Genomic DNA, 27,519 nt, shown 5'->3' on the forward strand with positions numbered 1-27,519 from the left:
TGGGGATTGTTCCTGTGAGACTATTGTGGGATAAGTTGAGAAGATAAAATGCGTTGAGCTCACCCAATGAGTCGGGGATGCCTCCTTGGAAATCATTGCATGATAAGTCGATGGATGTAAAGTCTGGCCATATCTTGACAAGATTCCGCTCCGCCCCTTAGATGATTAGTGATACCTTTTCGCTGTAGTCCGCGTCGCATGAGGAACTATTGATAAATGGGAATGTAAAAGCCAAGTTTACGTAACTCAATGTTGTGACAGTTTTCTCATCATTGGTCTCCAGCCCGAAAAGTTCAAAGGATCCACATTGCCACCGAAGTTATTGTTAGCTATGTCGAAAATTTGAAGATTTGACCAGCTCTTGTCACATCTCAGCCCTCCATGGAAGCTGTTGGAGCTAGACCTGTCCAAGGTTTACCGAACCGGTGGTTAAAACCGAAACCATAACCGGCAGTTACGGTTCCGAACCGAAACCGTGAGAATTTTTCCGAACCGAAACCGTGATTCGGTTCAGGTTCAAAAATTTTCGAACCGAAACCGTGCCGGAACCGCTGGTTCCGAGCGGTTCCAAACCGGAACCGCGAAAAACCGCCAGAAAACCGTGAAACCAAGTCGGAACCGCAAAAAACTGGCGGTTCGGAACCGTAAAAAACTGCCGGAAAACCGCCGGTTCGGAACCAAAACCGAAACCGGCGGTTTTGGAATTGGAACCGTAACTGCGAACACCCTCACGGTTCGGATTTCCGGTTCGGCACCGCCGGTTCCTGAACCTTGGGCACCTCTAATTGGCGCGCAACACAAGCACACGCAAGCTCAACGGAAGCATGCATGGGAAAGTTCCATCCAACCGGTTGCCTCCAACATTCATGACCTCTAACCGTTGGCAATTTTCCAGAGATAGCGGAACTTCCCCGATTATATTGTTGTTGTTGAGATCCAGATATCGTAGCCACAATCGGCAGTGAAGTTTGGGACACGACCAGTGATGTTATTTCTCCCTAAATTAAGGGCAAGAAGATGCGACTCTACCAGACAGCGTGGTATATTGCCATTTAAGTTAATTAACAGACAAATCAAGAATCCTAAGGTCTGAGGCTTTGCAAAGGGAGGTTGGAACTGTTCCGCTTAGCTTGTTGTTGGATAAATCCAAGACTGTTAACGCTATGCAATTCCCCACGGAATGTGGAACATCCCCAACTAAATTGTTGTCGCTCAAATCTAATGATTTTAGTTGGCAACTGGGAGAAATTTTATCTGGGATCCAACCACCGATGTTATTTCTCCCTAGATAGAGAGCAGAAGTGTTTTCAGTTAAACAATGGGGAATGCTACCGCTCAAGTAATTAAAAGACAAGTCGAAAACAAGAAAGGTGGCAGCTGTGCAAAAGAAGGTTGGAATTGATCCGGACAAGCTGTTGTTTCTGAGTGAAAATTCTGAGTTTCCAAAGAGAGCAGAGTCATTTCCAATTTCAACAATTCCAAACTGATCAAAATGATTATTAGGGAAATCCACCTTAGTAAATGGTTTTAGCAGCAAGAGTGAGGGAAACTCGCCCCGAAGTTGGTTTGAGTGCAAGTCCAGATACTGGGGAGAAGTGGGGATGTGATAAGGCTTTTGGACATCAACTAGCATATTATAAGAAAGGTTCAAATAATTTAGTGACCAGTTTCCGATTTCCCAGATCCAGTTAGGAATTTCCCCAGCAATCATGTCATCCGAAAAGTCCAAGAACTCTAAACTGGAGTATTGGTTTACGGGGAAACTGTGTGAACCCGAAAGTGACAAGTTGTTGGAAAGACCTAGACCTTCAAGGTAGGGAAACTCGCCCGGAAGCTGGTTTGAGTGCAAGTCCAGATACCGGAGAGAAGTGGGGATGCGATGAGACTTTTGGAGACCAACCAGCATATTACAAGAAAGGTCCAAATAATGTAGTGACCCATTTCCGATTTTCCAGATCCAATTAGGAATTTCCCCCGCAATCATGTTATCCGAAATGTCCAACAACTCTAAGGAGGATTGGTTTACAGGAAACTGTATGAACTCGAAAGTGACAAGCTGTTGTTGGAAAGATGTAGACTTTCAAGGTTGGGAAGGCTTAGAAACTCGTCTAGTTGAAAAGTATCATTGAACAAGTTGTAAGAAAGATCAAGATAATTGAGACTTGGAAGGTTGATGAAAGAGTTAGGAATAGGGCTCTCCAGTCTATTATAGCTGAAATCTAACCAATAAAGCTGAGATATATTTACAACAGCAAATTCATCCACTTTCCAACTAAGTTGGTTGAGGTAGAGGTAAATCTCCCTTAGTGAAGGTACATTAAACATAGATACGGGTATGCTACCACTTAGTGAATTGATACTTAAATCAATATACTCAACTTTTGAAAAACCTTCAAAGAGGCCGGAAGGAATTGAGCCGCCGAAGTTGTTGTATGCCATCTTCAGATCAACAAGTTGAGTCAGATTTCCGAGCATGGAAGGAATCGCGCCACTGAAACTGCAACCAGACAGGTCCAAAGAAGACAATCTTTTAAGATTTGTAATGTTGTGTGGTAAGGAACCTGAGATTAAATTGTGTGCCAAGTTCAGCTCTTCCAAGTAGTTGAGCCTGAAAAGACTCGACGACTCGTTTAGTCCACCTAAGATACCCTCATTGTTGATTCCCAGACGGATAACATGGCCTGCGTCGTCACACTCCACACCCTCCCAAGAGCAACAATCATCCTTTTGATTCCAGTGCACCAGTATTTCTGAATAAGATGAATCGAATACCAATTGGTTCTTCAACTCAAGCAACAAAGTTTTCTCATTCTCTATGCAATGTTTTGTTTGAGCAAATGTTGGTGAAAGTAGAACGGTGAAAAGTAATAGCAAAAGCAACGAGAGAGCCATTGAAGAGGAATAATATTGTGTTAGTGCAGAATTTTAGATTTATAGAGTTGCTCACTTGACTTCAAGTCTTCCATTGATCATTCCTAGTCTTTGTGGAGTCATTATTTTATTCCAACTATAATCTTTAATGGCGTTTACTTTGAAACTACTCTCCCCGTTTACGATTAAAAGGCTTATTTTGATTCAGCCACACTTCCAACAGTTGAGGTATGGATGTTGGAGTGTATATGGGCTATATGTAGTTATTTGCTATGGAAGGCCAAGATGGTTGGTGAAATTTATTTTGGTTGAAGCAATAGAGAGGGAAGTGCTTTAGTAGTATTAGTTATAATAACAACAATAATAGTCTAATTATTGCTTAGTATGCTCTAATTGCATATTTAGAGAAGTGATGATATTTTTTTACAAAAATGTTAATAGTTCGATTATTTTATTGAAAATTCCCTTTTTTTGTTGTATGCATATTTATACAAACACGTTTTTTTTTTAAAGATTCCCATTTTTGAATTAACATTTCATCTGTTTTTAGATCATGTGCGTTTATACATTTTGATACTTCAAAATTGTAATTATCAATTTTCATGCATGTCAGATTGATTTTAAAAAGTTATGGAATTTTAGACCATATGATTTTAGAAAACTTGTGCTCTACAATTTGCCACGTATAATTTTCGTTTTTATTAATTAAATTGAAAAAAAAACTACAAAATTAGGATTTTGTATGAAAATGTCAATATAGTGTTTCGAAAATATCAATACAATGTTTTGAGAATGTCAACACAATGCTTTGAGAATGTTAACACATTTCTTATATTGACATTCTACATGTATTATATTTACATATTTTATATACTATGTTGACATTTGTGCGGTACGAAAATTTTTAAAAATTTTGAATTTTGTTTTAAATTTTTACGTTCCGATCTTGTTAGAATCCTTATGAAATTATCTTTAATTTGATATATGTTGTGCGAAAAAATAATTTAAATCGAGAAAGTTATAAGCATTTTAAAGTTATGAAATATTTTTCAAAAGTTAGTTACAATTAATTTGTTGTAAATTGACCTTAATACCCGACGTTTTTTTTATCGTATTGACATTTCAGGGCTGATGATCTAGACCCTTGATTTGAATATCTAAGGCTATTATTTAATTGTAGTTAGCAATTAGGTAACTCTGAAAAAAAAGGGAAAAAAATAAGAAAGAAAACTTGAAACAACTCAAGCAAAAGTTCCAAATTAAACAAAAATAGCATACAATTCATTAAGTTCCCCTGCGTGTTCGTGTTGGTGTAACTCTGTTGCGTCTCTTCTTCGTCTTATATGTATAACCAACCCCGAAAAAGAATTCCACTAACCATCTTGGTCTTCCGCTTCTTATAATCATGTAACCAATTCCAATCCCAACTAAGAATCCACCTCCATAACCCATCACAACACATCGCCAACCAAATCCATCTATGAATTCGAATTCATCATCTTCATCATCTTCTGCAGGCTGTATCGATTTCCCATCGTCCTCTTTGCATTTTCTCGTCAACGGAAGTCCACACAATCCCAAGTTTCCCACATATGAATCATTCTCAAATGTGGAGAACTGCTTAGATCGCGGTATTTGTCCAACAAGATTGTTCACTGAAAGGTTTAATTTCGCAAGAAATGTCAAACTTGTCAATTCACTTGGAATTTCTCCATCCAATTTGTTCGTTGACAAGTCCAACGATTCGAGTTCATTCATGTTTCCAATAGATGAAGGTATATGTCCTGTGAGAGTATTGTGGGACAAGTTCAAGTATTTGAGAATCTTAAGATCTCCTATCAAAGTTGGAATACTCCCAGTGAATCTATTGGAGGAAAAGTCAATTGTTGTGAACGTTTCCAACAATCTATTCAATAACTGATCCTGACCTTTCAGTGTGACTATCATATCCACAAAATTTTGATAGTCATCATTAAATCTCTCTGTGTCATTTGTCACCTCAATCATTGCCCTAAAATTGTTAAAATATCTTTGAGGTAGAGATCCTACAAATGCATTCTGAGATACATCTAAAACTTGCAACTTAGGAAATGGAAGTTTGGTTGGTGAAGGAAGTGACATGTTACCATAGAACTTGTTAGACCTCAATACAAGGACTTGAAGCTCAGGAAGACCTTCCATCCAAAATGGAAATTCGTCGTGTATTCGATTATTTCCAATATCGAGGCCCTTTAGACTTCGACAGTTGATCATGGATTTAGGTAATCCTCCTATCAATTTATTATCGTTCAAATTGATGGACATGAGACTACATCCCTTGGTAAACGTTGACGGAATTAGACCACTAAATTGATTCGCATTTAGATGGAAGATCGCCATTGACCGGCTTAAGTTTCCGAAGCATTGTGGAACTGTTCCTTCCAAACTGTTGTTTGAGAGAAGAAGATACTGAAGAGATGTCAAATTGCAGATTGAGGATGGGAGTTCACCGTTTATTTGGTTGGAAGAGAGGCCTAAGAACTGCAGATTTGATAGATTCTCAATGGTGGATGGTATTGTACCTTCAAAGTATAGAAATTAAAGAATTAGTTAGGAAATAACAATGATTCTTTACCTCGAAAGATAAATAGTGCTACTCCTACCACAACCTCCCAAAAATTCCTCCTGCCACATTCTCCCAGTCCTTCCACAACCCTCTCAACAACCTTCCCAAAAGCCCTCCAATTTTACTCTTTTTAATTGTTGGTGTTTATCAAAAATTAATATAGAGTAGAATTTTTTTTTTTTAAATGAAAAAATCGGGACAGCTCAGCAGTTGGCACACAATAGGAGCCTTCCCGACCACCGTCCCACATGGCGCACAATAGAAGACCCTTGTTGTGAATGCTCTAAGATCAACTTACCAGTTAACTTATTTGCACCAAGGTACAATTTTTGAAGCTTTGTCATGTTCCCAATCACTGTCGGCACTTGGCCAGTAAAGTTGTTGGAAATCAGAGCCATTTCTTGTAAATTAGTAAGAGCGCCGATTTCTTTTGGAATTTCACCTGTCATTTTGTAGAGTTGCATCAAATTATATTAAAAATAATAGTATAAAAGATAATACCAATAATATATGGTAATATTTTAAAACTAGTACTATACATTATTAGCCAAATACAAAACCATATTCCTCATGTTGATTTTGTCTTCTTCATTTCCTTCCCTAATTTAATCTTTTCAAGCATTAATTCATCTTCATTTCCTTCTCTAATTTCAACCCACTCCTGATCCTCAAACCTCTGATAATTGGTCTTTGTTTGCATCAGCTTTGTTAAAGTAATATTTGATTTTGATTCATAAACCTCACTTTGTTAGGAGCAATATTTTATCTCTTGGAATTTCAAGCTTTAATTTACAGTAGCTTTTATTTTAAAGTTATTGTTGAGCTTCATGATCCATGGAGGGAAGATCAACTTACCAGTAAACTTATTTGCACCAAGATACAGTGTTTGTAGCTCCGTCAAGTTCCCAATTTCTCTTGGCACAAATCCACCAAAGTTGTTGGAATTGAGGCCCAAATCTTGTAAGCTAACAAGAGCACCGATCTCTTTTGGAATATTACCTGTCATTTTTGATAATTAACTTTTTTAAATGAAACAATTAAATATGGATAAAAACATACTGCTTAGGATGTCTAGGACCAAAAATAATTCGATCAAATGCAGTGGACCAATTTTGGACTTTAGACCATGTTTGGTTGGAGGAAAAGTAAAGATGGCAGGGAAAATGATTCCTAGGGAAATGAATCCCGGGAATATGATTCCTAGTAACTTCACTTTTCCGTGTTTGGAAAATATCAAGATTTTAAATTTTATATTTGATTTAAAAATCAAACTATAAATATACTTATTATTTTTTTTGTTTATAAAAAAGAATAATAATATAAATTTTTAATAAATTATTAATTACAAATGATAATAAGTATATTATTATATTTATTATCTACGATGGATAGTTTAAATATGGATTATCTATCATATATAAAATAATATAATTATAAATGATAATAATAATAATAATAATAATAATAATAATAATAATAATAATAATAATTACATTATTTACAGATATTAAAATTAAATAATTATTATAATTTAAAATTACATTATGATTTTATTTATTAATTATTAATTAATTAAATAATACTTTTATTTTATTTATTCAGTAAATTAATAAATATTATTATGATAGTAATATACAAATATTAATAATTAAATAGTTATAATTATGATAATTTAAATTATAGTTATATATAATATTGAAATTAAGTATGATTTATAATTTGAAATTATTTTAAATATGATAACTATTATTATTATTATTATTATTATTATTATTATATATTATTAAATATATAAGAATACCTATGAAAAGTTAGGATTCTGAATCCTGGAAATTTGTACTGACTTTCTTTGTTCTCGGAATCTGGTTAATTTCCCAATTTGATTAAAAACCAAAACAAACACAACAATTTAAAATTTAAGGAATCAGATTACTTTCCCAGACAGAATCTACAACCAAACATGGCTTAGAGTATTTACAATCCGATAATATACATATTTTCAGCATTTTATATACACTTACGTAAATTTCATTGAACATTAGTCATTATACCACCGCAATAAATTTCATTGTATGTACATTGTTGAAATATGGCAACTTTCATTCAGGTCATTGCAAATTTGAAAATAAATATTTTGTCAGTATTATATACATTGCACATGGCCATCATAACATTTCAATGAAGAGCATTATACTTCCATGTATAGATACAATACAAAGTAGTATATTTTTTTCATGCAAATTTTGTTTGCTCGAACAAAAGCCATTGAGATTTCATTAGAATCCTCATAAAATTACTACTATTAATTTGTAAGTAAAAAATAATTAAAATTGAGATATCAAAGCCATATTAAGTAATATCTGATGAAATGATATAAAAAATATAATTCCAACCAATCAACCAAAACAAATGCAGATCTTACCATTTAACTTGTTCACCCTAAGCCGCAACACTTGAAGCATTGTCAAGTTCCCAATTTCTCTTGGCACGTAACCACTAAAGTCGTTGAAACTCATGTCCAAAGTTTGTAAATTATTAAGGGCACCAATCTCTTTCGGAATATTACCTAAAGTAAAACCCCATCAAATCATTAAAACTGAAATAAGTGTATGGATATAGTAAGAGCATGAGACAAGATCTCACCGCTTAACATGTTGGTACCAAGGTACAAACCTTGAAGCATCGTCAAGTTCCAAATTTCTCTTGGCACGTGACCACTAAAGTTGTTGAAACTCGCGTCCAAAATTTGTAAATTAGTAAGATCACCAATCTTTTTTGGAATATATCCTGTAATTGAATTGTATCAAATCAATATCCAATTTCATAATATGAGTTTGTACATGCAAATGCAATATGAAGTCTTAAAATCATGTTTTACCATTTAAATTGTTGGCACCCAAATATAATTGTTGAAGCAATGTCAAGTTCCCAATTTGTGTTGGCATGTTTCCACTGAAGTAGTTGCTGTACAAAGCAAGATACTCAAGCTTTGAACACTGCCCCAAACTCGATGGTATTTCCCCATACAACTCGTTGAAAGAAAGACGAAGTCTCTTGAGTTTATGCAAATTGTGTGTGCATACATCAAGAGGTAGACTACTAGACAAACTATTATGCACCAAATTCAAAACTTCTAAAAATGGGATGTTGAAAATAGATGGGGGTATAGGACCATGAAAAGAGTTCCCGCTCATATCTAAAGAAACGAGAAAAGAAAGATTTCCGATTTCTGGAGAAATGGTGCCTACAAGACCCATGGATGATATATTCAACTGAGTCACCCTTTGATAGCGAAGATCACAAGTAACTCCGATCCAACTACAAATACTGCTCTCACTACTCCAATTTTTGGTCAATGTATTATGGGGATCAAAAGAGATTTGAGATTTGAAGGCAATAAGTGAAGAACGATCGGTGTTGATAACTGAGTTGGCTGAGCTATAATCAATCAACCATTGAAGAAGTAAGAATGATGTTATAAGGAGGTAGAGATGGGAAGATGTAACCATTAGGCTTGATTTTAAAAGTAGCTAGCAATGTGTGGTGTATACAAGATTTGAGCTAGCTCTATATATATCTCAAAAGAGTGTGTCTTTATCTTTTGTTTTTGTGGAGGGAGAGGATTTGGGAATAATGCTGTGCATGAACATTTTGAATTTTCTACATAACAATGTAAGGACAATAAAGAAAAGTCGTCTAAAAAAGCATATACCTAGTGATGAATTTTATTTACTTTAAAATTATTAATTTCCTATACCACAAAAGGAAAAGAGAAAATGGTTTATGTATACAAATTTGCATTATGAAATCTCATGTTACCTGTAGATCTGATCTTGAAGTAGTGTTAAGAAAATTGAGGCTTTCATTAGTGCTGTAAATCTTACGATGACATCAAATTTAAAATTTGATTAACTTGTAAATTACTAGACGAAGACTTCATGATAAGTCAGGTCAATGTCCTTTTTCGGATAATAGAGGATAGATGTGTTTATGGTTCAAAACATCACACCAAAAGATAGCATCGAACCTAAAAACACGTTATGCCTTAATAGTCCAATTTAATGGAAGTCTATATCCATTACTTTTATTTTTATGGATAAAAGTATTACTACTATGATAGATCGAAATAAGTGCATTAATATAAAGAAGACTTGGTCTCCTCTTTTATTTTTTCATTTGACGAAAAATTAGAAAAATAATAAATTAATAGGTACTTAATTTAACTGAGATTTTTAAAATTTTATTGAAATACTACTTAAAAGTTAAAAGTGTGTATAATTTTGAAAGTTATTTAAAAATAATATTCAATTAAGTTCTTAGTTTCCATAATAAGTTTTACAAAAAAATATTTCATTATATTTATTGTGTTTAATATAAATACTACTCCCTCCGTTCCATAGTAACGGAGGTAATAATACTTATATGAAGTGCGGATTACAACTCTCCTTGTGGGCTTGAGCTTGATTATAGAAAATTATTCTGATTCCTGAATTTTAAATCATAGCATTTGTTATATATTTTTATTGAATAAAAAAAAGTCATAAGAATTTGGAAATAAGGAAACAAATACAATTTTTAATGATTTTTGGATATTCTTTTTATTAAATTCACGATAATTACATATTCCCTCGGTCCCCAAATTATAATCTTATTTTGACATTTTAGTCCGTTTCACAAAATTAGTTCACATTAATTTTTACAAATTTATATCACTTGTGAGGAGTCTTATTCTCCGCTGACAATATTCTAAAATGTTTTGTTTGACAGTAAAATAAAGTTGACATGGAAAATTAATTCTAAAAAAAAAAAAGAATTACGGAAGTATGATTCCTAAAAACACTTTATTCCTAGTAGTCCAAGTTAGTGCGTTCTTTGATACACAATTGGACATATATATCAACGTATAGTGGTGATAGATTTCGACATAAAATATGACACATTTGGTATTACATATAGAATGAGAAACACATTACTTTTATTTTATATGGACAAAAGTAAGGAAGACTTGGTCTCTTCTTTTATTTTTTTATTTAAAGAAAAATTAGAAACATAATAAATTAGTAGATACTTAATTTAACTGAGATTTTTAAAATTTTATTGAAAATTTTTAAAGTGTGTATAATTTTCAATACACACTATAAATCTACACTTTTTCTGCACTAAAACATGCATCCAGTATTCCTCTTCAATGGCTATTTTTTTGCTTTTGCTATTACTTTTCATCGTTCCACTTTCACCAAATGCCACTCATGCTCACATACAACATTGCTTAGAGAATGAGAAAACTTTGTTGCTTGAGTTGAAGAATCAACTGGTGTTCAATTCATCCTATTCAACATATCTGGTGCAATGGAATCAAAAGGAGGATTGTTGCTCTTGGGAGGGTGTGAAGTGTGACGATGCAGGCCATTTTATCCTTCTGGGACTAAATGACGAGGGTATCTCAGGTGGATTAAACGAGTCATCAAGTCTTTTCAGACTCCACTACTTGGAAGAGCTGAGCTTGGCAGACAATTCATTCTCAGGTTCTTTACCACACAACATTTCCAATCTTGCAAGATTGTCTTCTTTGGACCTGTCTCATTGCAGATTCAGTGGCGCGATTCCTTCCACGCTCAGCAATCTGACACAACTTGTTCATCTGGAGATGGCATACAACTTCTTCAGCGGCTCAATTTCTTCCGCCCACTTTGAAGGTTTGGCAAAAGTTGAGTATATTGGTTTAAGTTACAATTCACTAAGTGGTAGCATTCCCATATCTATATTGAATATACCTTCACTGAGGGAGATTGACCTCCAACACAACCAACTTAGTGGGAAAGTGAATGAATTTGCTATTGTAAATATATCTCAACTTTCTTAGTTAGATTTGAGCTATAATAGATTGGAGAGCCCATTCCTAACTCTTTCATCAAGCTTCAAAGTCTAAATGATCTTGATCTTTCTTACAACTTGTTCAATGATACTTTTCAATTGGACAAGTTTCTAAGCCTTCCTAACCTTGAAACTCTACGTCTTTCCAACAACAACTTGTCACTTTCGGGTTCACACAGTTTCCCTGTAAACCAATCCTCCAGCTTCTTAGTCTCATTGGACCTTTCGGATAACTTGATTGTGGGGGAAATTCCTAATTGGATCTGGGAAATAGGGGACGGGTCACTTTACGAATTGAACCTTTCTTGCAATATGTTGGTTGGTCTCCAAAAGCCTTATCACATCTCCAATTCTCTCCAGTATTTGGACTTGCACTTGAAGCTCTAAGTCTTTCCCACAACAACTTGTCACTTTCTGGTTTTAACAATTACCCTGTAAATGAATACAACTTACACTTGTTGGACCTTTCGGATAACATGATTGTTGGGGAAATTCCTAATTGGATCTGGGAAATCGGAAACGGGTCTCCAAAAGCCTTAGGGCATCCGCATCGCTGACTCGATGCTGGCTCGGTCTTGTCTCGACGAGACGAGACAACATCGAGACAGCGTTGCGACGCTCGTCTCGTCTCGTCGCGCGACGCGTGCCGGCGAGGCCGGCCTGGAGCTGGCGAGACGACGCGCGCGCCCCATGTGGCGCGCGCTGGAGTATGGCGTGACGCCCACTCGCCGGCCCACGAGTGGGCGTCAGAATTATGACGATATAATTTTTTTTTTATAAATTCGAAAAATTCGAATTTAATAATAATAAAAAAATTTAAACGGTCAGAAGACCGTTGAAACCAACGGTCGATTTTTTAATTTTCTTTTATTATTCTATAAATATACTCCATACTCCATTCACCATTTTACACACAAACACCACTCTCATTCCTCTTCCATTCACTACACTCATCTATTCCTTTCTCTCAAATTGTTGAAAAAATGTCCGGCGATGGAAACTCCAGCGGCGGCGGCTCCGGCGGGTTCGACTTGAACTCGTTCGACGATTGGGCGAGCATGTACAACTTTTTGGGTACTCCCGGTTCATCGCCGGGCACCCAAGCCTCGACCACTCCGCCGGCGTACCAAACACTACATTTTGATGTGGATGCATACTATCGTCCAAAGCCGGGGGGAAAAGGAGGAAGAGGGCGACCACGAGGGTTTTGGGGGGCGGCACCGCATCCACGCCGAGACGTTGGTTCGCCTTGGTCCGCCTCATCGCCCTGGGGAAACGGAAACCAACAAAAGTTTTTAAAAAGTCCCAAATTTACAACGCACGAAGGGAAGAACACCTTTTCCCCCAAAAAGATGCTCCGATATTTGGGGTCGTCGACAAAGATGCAAAAAAATTTTGTGCGATATATAGGGGAGCAATTATCAAAGCTCGGGGGGCCAACATTTCGGGGCGGGGCTTAAAAAGACGTCGGGAAAGATTTCAAGTATGCCGATTTTGGTCCGTCCACCACCTTGAAAGGTGGGTCGTGTCGAAAAGCGGGTCAAACCCAACACCCGGGGGGCCCTTCGCAGTGATGGCGGAGAAGGCAACACCCCACGGAGGGGACGCCAACCGATGATGCGGGGGTCTTTTTCCGGTTCAACCCTCGGCCGCAAGGGCCCCCGGTAGTTTTTATAGTTTAATTTAGTGTATTTTAAATTATGTATTTTTTTATTTTTTAGGATTTTAAATTATGTATTTTTTTATTTTTTAGGTTTTTAAATTGTAATTTTTATTTTATTTAATGAAGTGTGTTTTTATTAATTGAATTTGTTGGAATTAAAAATAAAAATGAAATTGAGTGAGTAGTTAAGAGATGGTTAAGAGATGGTTAATAGATGGAGGGATGCAGGTGCCGTCTCTTAGTTAAGAGATGAGTTGAAAAGTACAATGGGGCCCATGAATAGTTAAGAGATGAGACGGTTAAGAGACAAATAAGAGACATGGATGCGGATGGCCTTATCACATCCCCCTTCTCTCGAGTATCTGGACTTGCACTCAAACCAGCTTCAGGGCGAGTTTCCCTCACTCTCGTTGCTAAAACATTCTACTTATGTGGATTTCTCAAATAATCTTTTTGATCAGTTTGGAATTCTTGAAACTGGAAATGACACCGCTCTCTTTGGAAATTCAGAATTTTCACTCCGTAACCAGGGGCATAGCCAGGAATTCATTACAGGAGGGGCAAAGTTAATAAAATTTTCATTTTTGAGAAGGGGCATTTGATATAATTTTACATATATACATGAAAATTTGTAATAAATATAGAAGGGATGGAAAGAGGTGAGGAGGGGCAAATGCCCCACCTACTAAAGGGCTGCATCCGCCCCTGTCCGTAACAATAGCTTGTCTGGATCCATTCCAACCTTCTTTTGCACGGCTGCAACCTTTCTTGTTCTTGACTTGTCCTTTAATCACCTGAGCGGTAGCGTTCCCTGTTGTCTATTTGAAAACAGTGTTGTGCTCAATCTAGGGAGAAATAACATCAGTGTTTGGATCCCAGATAAAATTTATCCCAGTTGCCAACTAATGATATTAGATTTGAGCAACAACAGTTTAGTTGGCAATGTTCCACATTCCATAGGGAATTGCAGAGCATTAAGGGTCTGGATTTATCCTACAACAAGCTAACCGGGACAGTTCCAACCTCCCTTTGCAAAGCCTTGGACCTTTGGATTCTTGACTTGTCTATCAATAACTTAATTGGCAATATCCCGCGCTGTCTAGTAGGGTCACATCTTCTTGCCCTTAATTTAGGGAGTAATAACATCATTGGTCGTCTCCCAAACTTCCCTGCCGATTGTCGCCTACAATATTTGGATCTCACCAACAACAGTTTAATCAGCGAAGTTCCGTTATCGCTTGAAAATTGCCAACAGTTAGAGGTCATGAATGTTGAAGGCAACCAGTTGGATGGAACTTTCCCATGCATGCTTCCGTTGAGCTTGCACGTGCTTGTGTTGCGCGCAACCAGATTCCATGGAGGGCTGAGATGTGACAAAAGCTGGTCAAATCTTCAAATTTTTGACATAGCTAACAATAACTTCAGTGGCAATGTGAATCCTTTGAACTTTTCAAACTAGAGACCAATGATGAGGGATACTGTCACAACGTTGAGTTACAGCAACTTGGCTTTTACATTAGCACTTACCAAAGATTACAAGGCGGAAGCAGACTACAACGAAAAGGTATCACTAATCATCAAAGGGGCGGAGCGGAATCTTGGCAAGATATGGCAGGACTTTACATCCATCGACTTATGTTGCAATAATTTCCAAGGAGGGATCCCTGACTCAATCGGTGAGCTCAACGCACTTTATCTTCTCAACTTATCCCACAATAGTTTCACAGGAACAATCCCTAAATCATTGAGTAACTTGACGGGGCTTGAAGCACTGGACCTCTCAGTGAACCTGCTAACCGGGAAGATACCAAAGGAGATTGCAGGGCTCACATTCCTTCAGGTGATGAATGTATCCCACAACAAGCTGGTCGGAGAGATTCCAATTGGCCCTCAAATCCAAACATTCCCTGGTGATTGCTTTGAAGGAAACATAGGATTATGTGGTCTCCCTCTCAACATTAGCTGCATAAAGCCTCTTGCTTCTCCGCCAAGTTTAAAATCCGATGGGACGACAGAGATTGAGTGGGATTATGTGTTTGTTGCTGCTGGTTATGTTGTTGGCTTCGGAAGCTTTCTATGGGTGCTCGTATTTGGCCGAAGCTTCAGAGAGAGACTCTTTGAGAAAATTGAGGATGTTTATGAGAAGATAGTCAGCCTCCGCAAAAAGAAGAAGAGAAGGGATGTAGGAAGAAGAGTTGTGAGAATTCAAGCCAGAAGACAATAGTGGCAGTAAAACTATGTATTTTGATTCTATGTTTGCACTATGGCTTTCCTTCTTTTGCATGTGTGTTTCATTTCTTCAGTGATTGTGTGTCTACTTCTTGAGTGGAAATAAAGTCAGGTATTGTTTGTTTCTTTATTAAGGATTATATTTTTAAGTATAGTATTCTTATTATTTATACTAATATGATTGAAACATGAGTTGAAACTACTCCCCAAATTGGTCCATTACATAAAATTAGACCATTTTTGCTATTCAATGTGTTCGTAAATACTCCCTCCGTCCCAATAAATATGAAGCGTTTGTTTTTCGGCATGAGATTTTATGTGGTAGTATTTTGAGTGAATGAAGATAGAATAAAGTAAGAGAGATGAAAAAATAGATATGATATTGTTTCTATTTTAGCAAACATTTCATTTTTAATTGGACAATTTAAAAAGAAAAATATTTTATTTTTAATAAGACGGAAGATGTATAAATCACTATTTATTTTATGAATTTTTTCTCTTCCTAACGAGGTTAACCCAATTCTCTCATTACAATACTCCAATTTAAATAAAAAGGTTAAATAATCAAGGTTCATGCTCAAATTTGCACAATTTTTTTTTAAAATTGAACTTTTGCAATGGCGGCGAGAATTCTCAACTTTCAAGTATATAAAAATAATAGAGGATGATAAATTTAAATGGCTATTATAATCTCACATAGCTTAAATATTCAAACATCAAAATCGTTTATTCAAAATAGATTTGAAACATCGATTATAATTTGTGATAAAAATTTTATAGTTTAATAAAAAAAATCAAGAAAATATTTCTAAAGAGGAATTTTTACATAAAAACTCCGAAATATTTACCCAATTATGTGTTCTCCAAAAGTGGAACGCCAACAGAGCTTTTCCAATACAAGGAACTGAAATTCGCTCTTTGCTGCCAACATATTAGTTTTTGCTGCAATTTCCTCTTTGCATCTGAAAGCAACCATTTCTTAGCGAGATTCCTGCTGCTATCACCCGGTAAAAATTGTTTCTTGCTTCTATCTTTGTTGGGCTTTTATATTCCAGTTTCAAAAGTTATTGGATCTGATCCCTTTTCAGTATCACGTGCAGATTCCGCATGTCTATTTTCTTCCCAACTCAAGTTTTGTTGCTTATATACTATGCCGGGATTTATTCATTCAGGCTGGGATGCATTCGTGTGTACTTGATTGCAACGATCAGGATTGCAAGAACAGTTTTTATAGCATACATGGTAATCCTTGATGCTTCTGAAATGGTTGAATGTTGATTCTAATTTTATTAGTATTTTCAGCATCATTGCTGATTGCGCGTATGAATCCTGATTATACGTATTTCGTCTTCATTAGGCGTCGTTTCTTGAGGTGGATTTCTTGGTTTTACCTTTGCATAAAGTATTGATATATGAGGATGGGTTTGTCACATCCAACGGTGGCGTTCATAGTAATGGAACCTTATTGCGTGAGGGTAAGACGGATTCTATCGAGGATGAGCATGGGATCTGCTAAGGGAATCGATTGTGTACTATTGCAATAGCCTTGTAGGTACGTTCGCTGCAAAGGACCTCTCTGAATCCACCAATGTTCTCAACTATGACCACGATTTTATCCGTAATTTCAAACCTTCTGGCGTCGCCTTCTTACTGAAGGGGGAGTATGATATTGTTCGTAATTTTCTTCTTCACACTCTTCAGCTGCAGGTGAGCTTTCGCCTTAATTGTAAATTTGTAATGTAGTTTGACCTGTCAACTTTCTTGTGACGTTCTTTAATCCTGATCGATAGAATACATGAACGAAAAATCTTCCTGATTTTTTTTATGTTTTCAGAGCTGGGAGAAGACTGTGGACTGCCACAGCCCCGGTCAAGGGTTGATGCTGGCTAGTTTTTAAGGTGCGGACACTGCCTCTGGAGGGGGACAACACTGCAACGGATGAAATTCTGAATCTCGATTTTGGGGGAGCAGCAATCGGGCGTGTAGCACCAGTTGATTCTGGTACATGCTGAGGCATTTACAGTGTAAGCTTTCTCCATCAACGGGATCTGTATCTTGTATTTATCCTCTTCGTCATAATGTATCTTATATATTCAACCAGCACCTTCTCGTGTGTAGTCAGCAGCTCAAGTCCAAGGAGGAAACGGGGTCTGAAGAGTTCCCAGAACCAGAAGTCTTATATAATTTGAGGATTAGACACACATATATGGAACAGGTTAGCACTTTCAAGATGCTTAAAGCAAGGGTGATTATTTATTGGTTTGATTAACTAAACTGGAGTTTTCAGATTGAACACTGAAATTATGTAAAGATTTTCTTTGTTAAAAGAAAAAATTAAAAACACGTTATGGTTCAATAGTCCAATTGATAGCAGTGGATAAATAGAGGTGAGATGTGTTTATGGTTCAAAACATCTCACCAAAGGATAGCATTGAACCTAAAAACACGTTATGCCTTAATGTTCCAATACTCCAATTTAATGGAAGTCTATATCCATTACTTTTATTTTTATGGACAAAAGTATTACTACTGTGACAGATCGAAATAAGTGCATTAATATAAAAAGGACTTGGTCTCTTCTTTTATTTTTTTTATTTGAGTAAAAATTAGAAAAATAATAAATTAGTAGGTACTTAATTTAACTGAGATTTTTAAAGTTTTATTGAAATACTACTTAAAAGTGTGTATAATTTTGAAAGTTATTTAAAAATAATATTCAATTAAGTTCTTAGTTTCCATAAAAAGTTTTACAAAAAATTATTTTATTATATTTATTGTGTTTAATATAAATACTACTCCCTCCGTTCCATAGTAACGGCGGCAGTAATACTTAAATGAAGTGAGGATTACAACTCTCCTTGTGGGCTTGAGCTTGATTATAGGAAATTATTCTGATTCCTGAATTTTAAATCATAGCATTTGTTATATATTTTTATTGAATAAAAAAAAGTCATAAGAATTCCGAAATAAGGAAACAAATACAATTTTTAATGATTTTTGGATATTCTTTTTTTCTAAATTCACGATAATTACATATTCCCTCGATCCCCAAATTATAATCTTATTTTGACATTTTAGTCCGTTTCACAAAATTAGTTCACATTAATTTTCACAAATTTATATCACTTGTGAGGAGTCTTATTCTCCACTAACAATATTCTAAGACATGTTTGTTTGACAGTAAAATAAAGTTGACAGAAAAATTATTTCTTAAAAAAAAAAAAGAATTCTGAAAGTATGATTCCTAAAAACACTTTATGCCTAATAGTCCAATTTAGTGCGTTCTTTGATACACAATTGGACATAAATATCAATGTATAGTGGTGATGGATTTCGACATCAAATATGACACATTTGGTATCACAAATAGAATGAGAAAAACATTACTTCTATTTTATATGGACAAAAGTAAGGAAGACTTGGTCTCTTCTTTTATTTTTTTATTTAAAGAAAAATAATAAATTAGTAGATGCTTAATTTAACTGAAATTTTTAAAATTTTATAGAAATTCTTTTTAAGTGTGTATAATTTTCAATACACTATAAATCTACACTTTTTCTGCACTAAAACATGCATTAAGTATTCCTCTTCAATGGCTATTTTTTTGCTTTTGCTATTACTTTTCATCGTTCCACTTTCACCAAATGCCACTCATGCTCACATACAACATTGCTTAGAGAATGAGAAAACTTTGTTGCTTGAGTTGAAGAATCAACTGGTGTTCGATTCATCCTATTCAACAAAACTGGTGCAATGGAATCAAAATCATAATTGTTGCTCTTAGGAGGGTGTGGAGTGTGACGGCGCAGGCCATGTTATCCATTTGCGACTCGACTACGAGGGAATCTCAGGTGGATTAAACGAGTCGTCGAGTCTTTTCAGACTCAACGACTTGAAAGAGCTGAGCTAGGCAGACAATTCAATCTCAGGTTCTTTACCACACAACATTTCCAATCTTGCAAGATTGTCTTCTTTGGACCTGTCTCGTTGCAAATTCAGTGGCCCTTCCTAATCTTGAAACTCAACTGGACAAGTTTGTAAGCCTTCCTAATCTTGAAACTCTAAGGCCCTTCTTGGTATGGTGGAATGGAATGTGGAAGGAATGGAATAAAGATAGGAATAGAATGAAGATGGGAATGGAATGGAATCCTCATTCCATTCTTGTGCTTGGTGAATGAAAAGAATACAAATGGAATGAAATTATGTATGTTGCTTTGTGTGTGTGTATTTTGCTGTGTGTGTATGTGTGTGTGTTGTTGTGTGTCAGTGTTTGTGAGTTTGTGTTGCTCTGTGTGTGCATGTGTTTGTGTGTGTGTGTTTTTTGCTGTGTGTGCGCGTTTGTGTGTGTGTGTTTTTTGCTGTGTGTCAGTGTGTGTGAGTTTGTGTCAGTGGTTGGATCCCAGATAAAATTTATCCCAGTTGCCAACTAATGATATTAGATTTGAGCAACAACAATTTAGTTGGCAATGTTCCACATTCCATAGGGAATTGCAGAGCATTAAGGGTCTGGATTTATCCTACAACAAGCTAACCGGGACAGTTCCAACCTCCCTTTGCAAAGCCTTGGACCTTTGGATTCTTGACTTGTCTATCAATAACTTAATTGGCAATATCCCGCGCTGTCTAGTAGGGTCACATCTTCTTGCCCTTAATTTAGGGAGTAATAACATCATTGGTCGTCTCCCAACTTCCCTGCCGATTGTCGCCTACAATATTTGGATCTCACCAACAACAGTTTAATCAGCGAAGTTCCGTTATCGCTTGAAAATTGCCAACAGTTAGATGTCATGAATGTTGAAGGCAACCAGTTGGATGGAACTTTCCCATGCATGCTTCCGTTGAGCTTGCACGTGCTTGTGTTGCGCGCCAACAGATTCCATGGAGGGCTGAGATGTGACAAAAGCTGGTCAAATCTTCAAATTTTTGACATAGCTAACAATAACTTCAGTGGCAATGTGAATCCTTTGAACTTTTCAGACTGGAGACCAATGATGAGGGATACTGTCACAACGTTGAGTTACAGCAACTTGACTTTTACATTAGCACTTACCGAAGATTACAAGGCGGAAGCGGACTACAACGAAAAGGTATCACTAATCATCAAAGGGGCGGAGCGGAATCTTGGCAAGATATGGCAGGACTTTACATCCATCGACTTATCTTGCAATAATTTCCAAGGAGGGATCCCCGACTCAATCGGTGAGCTCAACGCACTTTATCTTCTCAATTTATCCCACAATAGTCTCACAGGAACAATCCCTAAGTCATTGAGTAACTTGATGGGGCTTGGAGCGCTGGACCTCTCAGTCAACCAGTTAACCGGGAAGATACCAAAGGAGATTGCAGGGCTTACATTCCTTCAGGTGATGAATGTATCCCACAACAAGCTGGTCGGAGAGATTCCAATTGGCCCTCAAATCCAAACATTCACCGATGATTGCTTTGAAGGAAACTTAGGCTTATGTGGTCTCCCTCTCAGCGTTAGCTGCATAAAGCCTCTTGCTTCACCACCAAATGCGGAAATAGATGGAAAGACGGAGACTGAGTGGGATTATGTGTTTGCTGCTGCTGGTTATGTTGTGGGCTTCGGAAGCTTTCTCCGGGTGCTCATATTTCGCCGAAGCTTCAGAGAGAGACTCTTTGAGAAAATTGAGGATATTTATGAGAATATAGTCAGCCTCCGCCAAAAGAAGAAGAGGAGATGTAGGAAGAAGAGTTGTGAGAAATCAAGCCAGAAGATATTAGTGGCTATAAAGCTATCTATTTTGATTCTATGTTGTACTATGGTTTTCCTTCTTTTGCATGTGTTTTTCATATCCTTCAGTGATTCATGTCTCAATTTCTTGAATTGAAATAAAGTCGTGGTATTGTCTGTTTCTTTATTATGGATAATAGTTTTAAGTATAGTATTCTTATTATTTATACTAATATGATTGAAACATGAGTTGAAACTACTCCCCAACTTGTTCCATCCCATAAAATTACATCATTATTTTTCTATTCGATGTTTCTAAATACTCCTTTCGTCTCAACAAATATGAAATGTTTGTTTTTTGACATGAGATTTTATGTAGTATTTTATGAGTTAATGACGATAGAATAAAGTAAAAGAGATGAAAAAAATAGATATGATGTTTTTTCTATTTTAGAAAACGTTACATTTTTAATGAGACAATTTTAAAATGAAAAATAGATATGATGTTGTTTCTATGCCGGGATTTATTCATTCAGGCTGGGATGCATTCGTGTGTACTTGATTGCAAGAACAGTTTTTATAGCATTCATGGTAATCCTTGATGCTTCTGAAGTGGTTGAACCTTATCAAAGTTTCAGCTTCCATATCTAAACGGTAATGTGATTGCTGGCTCTGTTCTATTCTGCATTACTCTGTTTTTATCAGCCGACCTCATTCGGGCATTAAACAACCGTCTTGTTGCATTGTCGTTTCATATTAAAGAATATTATTGGATCGATATGAAGAACTCAACAAGATCTACCGATACAAGACCGAGGAATACTCATACGACGCTGTTAACAAATGCAACATCTATCCCGATTAGATTCCTCCTTGGCTCGTCGAATGGACGCCTCACCTATCTGATTGCAAACTTGCAGCCTGCTCACATGGACTTCCGTTTCTTCTCTCTCGGAAACCTGTGGTCCGTAGTTAGTAATCTTGCTACAACGGATTAATTGCACGACATATTGGACCTTATTAAAGCTGATTGGTCAGTTTTGGTTGTTCACATGCCGTTTAAAATATGCTAGCTTGTACTCCCTCCGTCCCAAAAAGATGGTCCCATTTTTCCATTTTCGCTCGTCCCACAAAGATTGTCCATTTCACATTTTACCAATTTTTGTAGTGGACCCCATATTCCACTAACTCATTCCTACTCACATTTTATTATAAAACTAATATATAAAAGTAGGACCCACATTATACTAATTTTTTCAACTCACTTTTCATTACATTTCTTAAAATTTGTGACCGGTCAAAGTGGGACAATTTTTATGGGACGGAGGGATTATTTTCCACCAAGAATACGTACGTTTCTTTTTTCGATTATTATCTGTATCTTGTATTTATCCTCATCGTCATAATGTTCCGTTTTATTCTTTTGCAGGCCTTGGTCCTATCACAATGGTGCTTCATGTCCAGCTCTTCTTTGGCAGGTAGACTGCCTTCTTTATTTGTGAATTGAGTTGTGTAACATCCCGACTTTTATCGTCTTGCTAATGTGGGTAGAATGTAACATCCCAATTCTTATTCATTGTTTTTCCTGAAATGACATCGAATGTTTAGAGAAAAATTTCAAAAGAACTAAAGAATAATACTACCTTCGTCCCTGAAAATTTGATACAGTTTATTATTTCGGCTCGTCCCTGAAAATTTGATACACTTCACTTTTTCAATTTTGATAGTGGACCTCATATTCCACTAACTCATTCCTACTCACATTTTATTATAAAACTAATACTTTAAAAGTAGGACCCACATCCCACCAACTTTTTCAACTCATTTTCCATTACATTTCTTAAAATCCGTGTCGGGTCAAAGTGTAGCAAATTTTGGGGGACGGAGGTAGTATAAATTATTATAATTCTAGTAAATGAAATGTCAACCAAACTTTTTATTTACTATGAAATGGAATTCAAGAAATTAAAAGTGTACATAAGTGGGCCTATCAACTAAATCCCAGCCCACTTCTTAAATTTTGGAGTCACCATGGAGAGACCCAACTCATCCTCTCTTTCTTGCATATGGCAGCCCAATATAACTCCCCAACTCCACTCGTCTTTCCTAGAAGCGGCCAAGTCCCCCTCCACCGCCTGAAAACATCTCACACAAACTCCCAATAAATTTCGAGCAAGAACAGTAGAGAGGAAGCCACCACATTCTTCTCACTCTCGTTTCATTTCCAATTCTTAAGGTAATTTTGTATTCACAAATTCATCTTCCAGCTCTTAGGTGAAACAAAATTTATACCACCTCTTGGCAGAGACCAAAACTTACACAAAGGTGTATAAACTTTTGCCCTCTTCAATATATCAATTTCACAAGCATGCTCATCATACAAAAATAATCAGAACTCGAAATCAAATTAAAAAAAAATATCAACACCGATCGAACATCACAATTGAAACTCCCTTGCTGCGAATTTAAAACTGAAAGGAGGTTTTTAGTAATGGGTTCTTTATTTGAGCTAATTATTTAGAGATTTGGGCCTAGGAAAAAGGAATTGAATCTAAGCCCAATTTTAATTGATGCTGCAGTAAATAAATAGGGAAAGGCCCAATTTTCGAATTTAAATTATTTTGGGCCTAAAATAAAATGGTTAAGTAAGCTAAGATAATTAGTTGCGATCCGAGTTATTATAGTTTTGCATAAAATTTGTAGCAATGTATGGAGTATCAATTTAGTCGTAACCCGAAAATAATAGAAGAAGAAACATCAAATAATATATGAGTTTTAGAAATTTCCTAAGGATAAGTGAAATAAGAAAAGAGAATTAATTGAGGCATGCATTCCTATTAAAGTTTAAGAATCTCTTGAAGTCTAATTAGTATTTTATACTCCCTCCGTCCACAAAAAATAGATCACTTTGTGTATGGCACGGGGTTTAATGTAGAATTGGTAAAGTTAAGAGAGAGGGGGAGAAAAAGTAGGTAAAGTAAGAGAGATTGGGAGAAAAAGTGAGTAAACTATGAGAGAGGGAAGAAAAAGTGGGAAAAGTATGAGAGATAAACTTTCCATTTTAAGAAAGTGATCTATTTTTTTTTTGGACGTCCCAAAATGGCAAAAGTGATCTATTGTTTGTGGACGAAGGGAGTATTATATTGTGATGTTTTCAAAAAGGTTATCTCCGCAAGTAGGGTCGGAGCGAGAAATTCAAGTTAAGGAAATTAAACGAACGAGGTGAACTTTTTTATCCTACATACTAATGTGGATAAAATGTCAAATATTTTGAGATGATATTTAGTTATACAAATGATGTTGTCTTGCCAAAAATGATTTGTTTTATGTGTACGAAGCCTATCTGTTTGGTTGGAACGTAAGAATCGAATTCGGGTTCGAGTGAGGGTGGTGTCCCTTCTCGGATTACGGATTAGTGTACACAGGTGACCGTGGAAGGTGGCCACCTTCTACGGCACAAAGATGATATAGTGGAGGCCGTTGGGAGGTGGCCACCTCCCCGGTTGGAGAAAGATGTAGGTGACCGTGGGAGAACACCATCTCCACGGCACTTGGTGTTCAAATATGACAGAAGTACAAATAGAACTTAGACTGATCAGTCGAACTTTAGCTCACAAAGAATTTAGTAAGCTCGGGCCTTTTAGGAGAAAACCTCTAGTGTTACTATGATGGCATGACAATATTTTTATTTTATGTATGTATATATCGGCAATGTGTTCACTGAGTATTTTTATATATTTCTAAATGTGCAGGTTGAGTAGTGACGGTGGAGAATGCTGAGCATATGATTTTCCTTTTATTTTAAGTAGAGGCTCTCGGTGTTGTATGTCTCCATACATATGACTATGTTCATTCCGCTGCATACTAAGGTTCTAGATAGCATCGACTGTTCTTCCATACTCTGATAAATATCTATTGATGAATAAGGTTTTGAATTTTGAAAAATAAGATTTCCATTCAAATTCTAGTGATTAAGAGTTAATTTGAAGTTGTTTCCCTTTATTTCTAAGTGAATATTCAGTCATTGTTTATCCCCTTTCTGTTCCCCTCTTCTTATTTCCCACCCCTAGTCACGGTTTCTCAGCTTTGCTATCCTTAGCAAAGTGCGGTCGTGACAATTTGTCTCTTAGATTTCTTAATCTTCTTGAAGGTTAGTCTAAGGTACATCTTTGAGTCAATCGGGCTGCGAATGTCGAAATTTAGTTATTAATGAGCTATAATTTCCATATGCATATGAGTATACTCAAATAGGAAAATGATCAATACAAAAATGCATCCCAATATAAAATTCAGACCAAATCTTGATCATGAGATTTTTCAATCTAATAGTCAATAATTAAAAAAAAGACACGGTGGGTCATTATAAAGAAGTTTTGGATCATATTATAAAATTTGGGTTTGAGGTCATGTTAAGATATTTTATGTTATCCTTATTATAATTACATAAAAATAAGCTTATGATGACCTAAAAATGACCTCTGTATGCTTGATTCTGTATTTTTGTATTAAGAATGAGTTTTACATAGATTAAAACTCTACTCAAATATCCTTATCAGTATCAGTTATCACTGTTATTGGCTACCAATTTCGGGACTCTACTCAAATATCCTTATCAGTATCAGTTATCACTGTTATTGGCTACCAATTTCGGGACTAGTTTTAGTTAATGTTTCTATCGTATTAAAATAAATTATAAGATTATTATACTTGAAATATCATCATAAATTATAATATTATTATACTTGAAATATTATCCTTAATAAAGAGGTAGACACACAATCACTCGAAGGAAATGAAAAACACATGCAAAAAGAAGGAAAACTATAGTACAAGATAGAATCAAAATAGATAGCTTTATTGCCACTACTGTCTTCTGGCTTGATTTCTCACAACTCTTGTTCTTACATCTTTTCTCTTCTTCTTTTTGCGGAGGCTGACAATCTTCACATAAACATCCTCAATTTTCTCAAAGTATCTTTCTCTGAAGCTTCGGCGAAATATGAGCACCCATAGAAAGCTTCCGAAGCCCACAACATAACCAACAGCAGCAAACACATAATCCCACTCAATCTCTGTCGTCCCATCGGATTTCACACTTGGCGGTGAAGCAAGAGGCTTTTTATGCAGCTAATGTTGAGAGGGAGACCACATAATCCTATGTTTCCTTCAAAGCAATCACGGGGAAATGTTTAGATTTGAGGGCCAATTGGAATCTTTCCGACCCGCTTGTTGTGGGATACATTCATCACCTGAAGGAATGTAAGCCCTGCTATCTCCTACGGTATCTTCCCGGTTAGCTGGTTCACTGAGAGGTCCAGTGCTCCAAGCCCCGTCAAGTTACTCAATGATTTAGGGATTTTTCCTGTGAGACTATTGTGGGATAAGTTGAGAAGATAAAGTGCGGTGAGCTCGATCACCCATTGAGTTGGGGATGCCTCCTTGGAAATTATTGCAAGATAAGTCGATGGATGTAAAGTCCGGCCATATCTTGACAAGAATCTGCTCCGCCCCTTTGATGATTAGTGATACCTTTTCGCTGAATTCCGCGTTCGCCATTAAACTATTGGAAATTGGGACTGCAAAAGCCAAGTTTTTGTAACTCAATTTTTTGACTGTATCTTTCATCATTTGTCTCCAGTTTGAAAAGCTCAGAGGATCCACATTGCCACTGAAGTTATTGTTAGCTATGTCAAAAATTTGAAGATTTATGTATTTTGACCACCTATTGTCACATCTCAGCCCTCCATGGAATCTGTTGCCGCGCAACACAAGCACGCGCAAGCTCAACGGTAGCATGCATGGGAAAGTGCCATACTACTGGTTTCCTCCAACATTCATGTACTTATATGAAGTGAGGATTACAACTCTCCTCGTGGGCTTGAGCTTGATTATAGGAAATTATTCTGATTCCTGAATTTTAAATCATAGCGTTTGTTATATATTTTTATTGAATAAAATAAAGTCATAAGAATTCGGAAATAAGGAAACAAATACAATTTTTAATGATTTTTGGATATTCTTTTTTCTAAATTCACGATAATTACATATTCCCTCGGTCCCCAAATTATAATCTTATTTTGATTCAGTTCAATTTTTACAAGTTTATATCACTTGTGAGAAGTCTTATTCTCCGTTAACAATAATCCAAGACCATGTTTGTTTGATAGTAACGTAAAGTTGAGAGGAAAAATGAATCCTAATAAAAAAGAATTCTTGGAGTAAGATTCCTATAAACACTTTATGCCTAGTAGTCCAATTTAGTGCGTTCTTTGATACACAATTGGACATAAATATCGACGTATAGTGGTGATGGATTTCGACATCAAATATGACACATTTGGTATTACATATAGAATGAGAAAAGCATTACTTTTATTTTATATGGACAAAAGTAAGGAAGACTCGGTCTCTTCTTTTATTTTATTTTTTTATTTAAAGAAAAATTACAAAAATAATAAATTAGTTGATACTTAATTTAACTGAGATTTTTAAAATTTTATTGAATTTTTTTAAAGTGTGTATAATTTTCAATACACTCTATAAATCTACACTGATTCTGCACTATAAATCTACACTCTATTA

General features: G+C 36.0%; 4 protein-coding genes and 1 pseudogene across 6 annotated transcripts; 2 read left to right on the forward strand and 3 right to left on the reverse strand.

Moving 5' to 3' along the window:
- Positions 1-1,057: 1,057 nt before the first annotated feature.
- Positions 1,058-1,984, reverse strand: LOC125190623 (receptor-like protein 37). The gene has a single exon (XM_048087975.1). The coding sequence runs from the start codon at positions 1,982-1,984 to the stop codon at positions 1,058-1,060; it is 927 nt and encodes a 308-aa protein (XP_047943932.1).
- Positions 1,985-2,022: 38 nt separating this feature from the next.
- Positions 2,023-2,892, reverse strand: LOC125190632 (receptor-like protein 35). The gene has a single exon (XM_048087985.1). The coding sequence runs from the start codon at positions 2,890-2,892 to the stop codon at positions 2,023-2,025; it is 870 nt and encodes a 289-aa protein (XP_047943942.1).
- Positions 2,893-4,089: 1,197 nt separating this feature from the next.
- Positions 4,090-9,001, reverse strand: LOC125223923 (receptor-like protein 52). 3 transcript variants are annotated; one of them, XM_048127244.1, is made up of 6 exons: positions 8,355-9,001; positions 8,150-8,263; positions 7,899-8,042; positions 6,332-6,475; positions 5,775-5,918; positions 4,090-5,432 (listed from the first exon to the last, which is right to left on the reverse strand). In XM_048127244.1, exons 1-6 carry the CDS (start codon positions 8,983-8,985, stop codon positions 4,156-4,158), a joined length of 2,454 nt encoding a protein of 817 aa, XP_047983201.1. In that variant the 5' UTR covers positions 8,986-9,001; the 3' UTR covers positions 4,090-4,155. The 3 variants fall into 3 exon arrangements, with proteins under 3 accessions (XP_047983201.1, XP_047983194.1, XP_047983211.1); XM_048127237.1 differs by having other exon boundaries at positions 8,120-8,263; XM_048127254.1 differs by lacking the exon at positions 6,332-6,475 and having other exon boundaries at positions 8,120-8,263.
- A 5,433-nt stretch (positions 9,002-14,434) lies between these two features.
- Positions 14,435-15,287, forward strand: LOC125223961 (putative receptor like protein 25). The gene has a single exon (XM_048127287.1). It carries the CDS (start codon positions 14,479-14,481, stop codon positions 15,235-15,237), a length of 759 nt encoding a protein of 252 aa, XP_047983244.1. The 5' UTR covers positions 14,435-14,478; the 3' UTR covers positions 15,238-15,287.
- A 1,194-nt stretch (positions 15,288-16,481) lies between these two features.
- Positions 16,482-17,254, forward strand: LOC125190642 (annotated as a pseudogene).
- Positions 17,255-27,519: the final 10,265 nt, after the last annotated feature.

This window comes from Salvia hispanica, chromosome 1, assembly GCF_023119035.1.
Source record: "Salvia hispanica cultivar TCC Black 2014 chromosome 1, UniMelb_Shisp_WGS_1.0, whole genome shotgun sequence".
NCBI classification, from domain to species: domain Eukaryota; kingdom Viridiplantae; phylum Streptophyta; class Magnoliopsida; order Lamiales; family Lamiaceae; genus Salvia; species Salvia hispanica.

What these genes read in the sequence shown, in the direction of transcription:
- LOC125190623 (XM_048087975.1), bottom strand. Translation starts at nt 1,984, where the DNA reads ATGATTGCGGGGGAAATTCCTAATTGGATCTGGAAAATCGGAAATGGG.
- LOC125190632 (XM_048087985.1), bottom strand. Translation starts at nt 2,892, where the DNA reads ATGGCTCTCTCGTTGCTTTTGCTATTACTTTTCACCGTTCTACTTTCA.
- LOC125223923 (XM_048127237.1), bottom strand. Translation starts at nt 8,985, where the DNA reads ATGGTTACATCTTCCCATCTCTACCTCCTTATAACATCATTCTTACTT. An exon ending in GGGTGCCAACAATTTAAATG is followed by an intron (nt 8,264 to 8,354) that starts GTAAAACATGAT and finishes ATTCAATTACAG; the next exon opens with GATATATTCCAAAAAAGATT. An exon ending in TAGGGTGAACAAGTTAAATG is followed by an intron (nt 6,476 to 7,898) that starts GTAAGATCTGCA and finishes CAAAAATGACAG; the next exon opens with GTAATATTCCAAAAGAGATC.
- LOC125223961 (XM_048127287.1), top strand. Translation starts at nt 14,479, where the DNA reads ATGATGAGGGATACTGTCACAACGTTGAGTTACAGCAACTTGGCTTTT.